General features: G+C 35.5%; 1 protein-coding gene across 1 annotated transcript; it reads right to left on the bottom strand.

Moving 5' to 3' along the window:
- Positions 1-467: 467 nt before the first annotated feature.
- LOC146871720 (uncharacterized) lies at positions 468-2556 on the bottom strand. The gene is made up of 3 exons (XM_085651219.1): positions 2123-2556; positions 1400-1615; positions 468-825 (listed from the first exon to the last, which is right to left on the bottom strand). The coding sequence occupies exons 1-3, from the start codon at positions 2534-2536 to the stop codon at positions 568-570; spliced, it is 888 nt and encodes a 295-aa protein (XP_085507345.1). The 5' UTR covers positions 2537-2556; the 3' UTR covers positions 468-567.
- Positions 2557-2908: the final 352 nt, after the last annotated feature.

Genomic DNA, 2908 nt, shown 5'->3' with positions numbered 1-2908 from the left:
GTTGTGAGTTAATGAGAGAGTGATGTAGTGAAGTTTTGAGAGAGTGTGTTGTGAGGTAGTGAGATAGAAATAGATAGTGATGTAGTGATAGAGAGTGAGTTAGTGAGATAGAGAGAGTGAAGTGTTTAAGTAGTGTACTGCAATAAAGCAATCTAGAAGTGCACAAAGATGTATATACATTCACACAGTGCAATATAGAGTGACAAATCTATAGCTACACTTTTACACACACACAGAGCTATAGACTCACATACAGAGCTATTCATACACCCACAGCTAAGCAGTAGATAGTTAGCAGTAGAGTGTGTAATATTTGTCAGATTGCTTGTAAGGTCTGTTTTTTGCACGTAATGTATACATATTTGGAAATATGTATTTATACTTCTTCAATGTATGCCTATATATGTATATATGCATTTATAGTTGAAGAAATTTATTTTTGTTGCCTGTAAATAATGAGTAATGATAAGTGTTTAACAGCTTTTATTATAGACAATTATTATATACATTGTTAAAAATTATTTAAAGTTTACATTTGTGTTATGTTCTAATGAAGTGTTTGTAAGATTAACCGACTATTTCTAGAATGCATCCATTTCTAAATACAACATGTAAAGTTGTTGGCAAGTGCTGCATGAGAGCTTCTGAAAAATCTTCTACGTCTGTTGGTATATTGAGGTAGTCCATTACAATAGTATTTTCGATGTCCATGGATTTAAAAAGTTCAGTGTCTTGTTTTTGTACCGTTATGGTACTTTTTTCCTGCGTAGTATTTTCAATTCCATATATTGTAATAGTAATTTTTTCCACAGGTGGTTCTATTATCTGCAAAGTAAAACATAATTGTTAATAGAGGCATCTAGTGTGCATTATCCTTATATTTAGTTATTGGAGTAGTATAGATGTTAAGTGACATAGACAGTGATAGATATAAAGAGAGAGAGTGAGGTAGTGAGACAGAGAGAGTGTGGTACTTTTTTTGAGGGAGATAGTGAAGTTGTGAGGTATTGAGATAGAGAGTGAGGTAGTGATAGAGTGATGTAGTGATGTTTTGAGAGAGAAATGTTGTAAGATAGTGAGGTAGTGAGATAGAGTGGAGTATTGAGTTAGCGATATTTATTGAGTGAGAGAGTGAGTTAGAGAGAGTGAGTGATGTATATTTTGAGTGAGGCATTGAAAGTGAGAGAGTGAAGGAGTGAGATAGAAAGACATAGAGTTAGGTAGTGATATAGAGAGAGAGTGAAGTTGTGATGTAGTGACATGGAGGCATTCATATATACATAGGGAGTTACCCATACACATATAGAGACACCGAAAAACATACACAGATGCGCATACACTGAGCTACACACATATAGAGCCACACAGGTACACAAATAAAAAAAAATGTTGCACTTACTTCTATATGTGTATTGTGAGTAGTATTTAACATTTTTTCATTATTAAATTCGTGGACGGTCAAGTGTGTCATTTTGACATAAGTTCCAAGTGTGATTGGGAATTCCGTTGCATTTCTCCACAATGTTATTTTAACAGAGTCTGTCGTGTCAATAACTGTAATCGATTTTAATTTTGTTTCTTGTCCTGCGATAAAAATGTTTTTAGTTTCTTCTTCCTGTGAAATATAAAGCAAATATTATTATTATTTGTTTTTGTATATATAGTTTCAGTATACCAGACAGAGTGCGGTACAGACAGAGTGCGGTGCAGACAGAGTGCGGTGCAAAGAGTGCGGTGGGGAGAGAATGTGTGTAAGACAGTGTGGTGTAGTGTTTGAAGAGAGAGTGTTTAAGAGAGTTTTGTGATGCGAGAGTGTGGTTCATAGAGTGTGTTTGTAAGATTGTTTTGGAGAGCGGGTGTGGGGAAGAGAGCGGGTGTGGGAAAGAGAGCGGGTGTGGGGAAGAGAGCGGGTGTGGGGAAGAGAGCGGGTGTGGGGAAGAGAGAAGGTGTGGGGAAGAGAGCGGGTGTGGGGAATAGTGTTGGAAGAGAGTGTTGTGCATAGAGAGTGTTGCCCTGATAATTTTTTTTGCTGAGTGAGTGTTTAGAAGACTGTGTGAGTATAGAATAATGTAATTGAAAAGTTTAATAACTTTTTTACTCTATATTGTACTTATAAAAATACCTCTGATATTGTCCCCGATATGGTCATTAATGTTCGTAACTTGGCTTCTCTTATTGTTTTAATAGGTGATATTGGTGGAGCTGGTGGCGCTAGTATGTTTTGTGCTTCTTGTAGGATTTCACATGGAAGCGTTAAAGGTAGCATCCTAGATATTTTTGTATGTTTGGTTAATAGAATAACATTGTTCTTGGCCAGGAAATTCCTTATAATAATTCCATTTCCTGGTTTTGTTTGATTGTAAATATCGTCGTTATAGCATGTGGCTTTAATAGAACCACTTTCATCTGCTACTGCAAGGTGGTACAAGATTTTGTTTTCTTGCTTCGCATTTCGGTAGTGTGTTTTTTGAGAACATGTTACAATATTTGCTCTTATAGCCTTCTGAAAAGGTTTGCTCTCCTGTTGTTTTCCCATCTTAATTTCTTGTATAGAAATCATCTGAAATGAGAATAAATTGTGAGTATACATTTCGGATATTACTGTAGACATTTTTTACTTTTTCCAAAACTAATATATTAAATTATACAACATGCTTATTAAATAGAGAGAGTTATGTAATGAGAGAGAGTGAGGTAGATACGATAGTGAGGTAGTGAGAGAAAGAGAGATTGAAGTATTGAAAGACTGATGTAGTGAGGGTGGGTAATGTTGTGAGGTTGTGAGATAGAAACAGTGATGTTGTGAGGTAGTAAGAGAGTGAGTTATTGAAAGTGAGATTGTAATTTATTTATTGTGATAGAGAGATTGAGATAGTGAGGTAGTGAGATATAGAGAGAGTGATGTAGT

Source organism: Triturus cristatus, chromosome 1_1, assembly GCF_964204655.1.
Source record: "Triturus cristatus chromosome 1_1, aTriCri1.1, whole genome shotgun sequence".
NCBI lineage: Eukaryota > Metazoa > Chordata > Amphibia > Caudata > Salamandridae > Triturus > Triturus cristatus.
Note: the sequence above shows the minus strand (reverse complement) of the source record. Positions and strands in the feature narration are given on the sequence as shown.

What these genes read in the sequence shown, in the direction of transcription:
- LOC146871720 (XM_085651219.1), bottom strand. Translation starts at nt 2,536, where the DNA reads ATGGGAAAACAACAGGAGAGCAAACCTTTTCAGAAGGCTATAAGAGCA. An exon ending in TATCGGGGACAATATCAGAG is followed by an intron (nt 1,616 to 2,122) that starts GTATTTTTATAA and finishes TATATTTCACAG; the next exon opens with GAAGAAGAAACTAAAAACAT. An exon ending in CTCACAATACACATATAGAA is followed by an intron (nt 826 to 1,399) that starts GTAAGTGCAACA and finishes TTTACTTTGCAG; the next exon opens with ATAATAGAACCACCTGTGGA.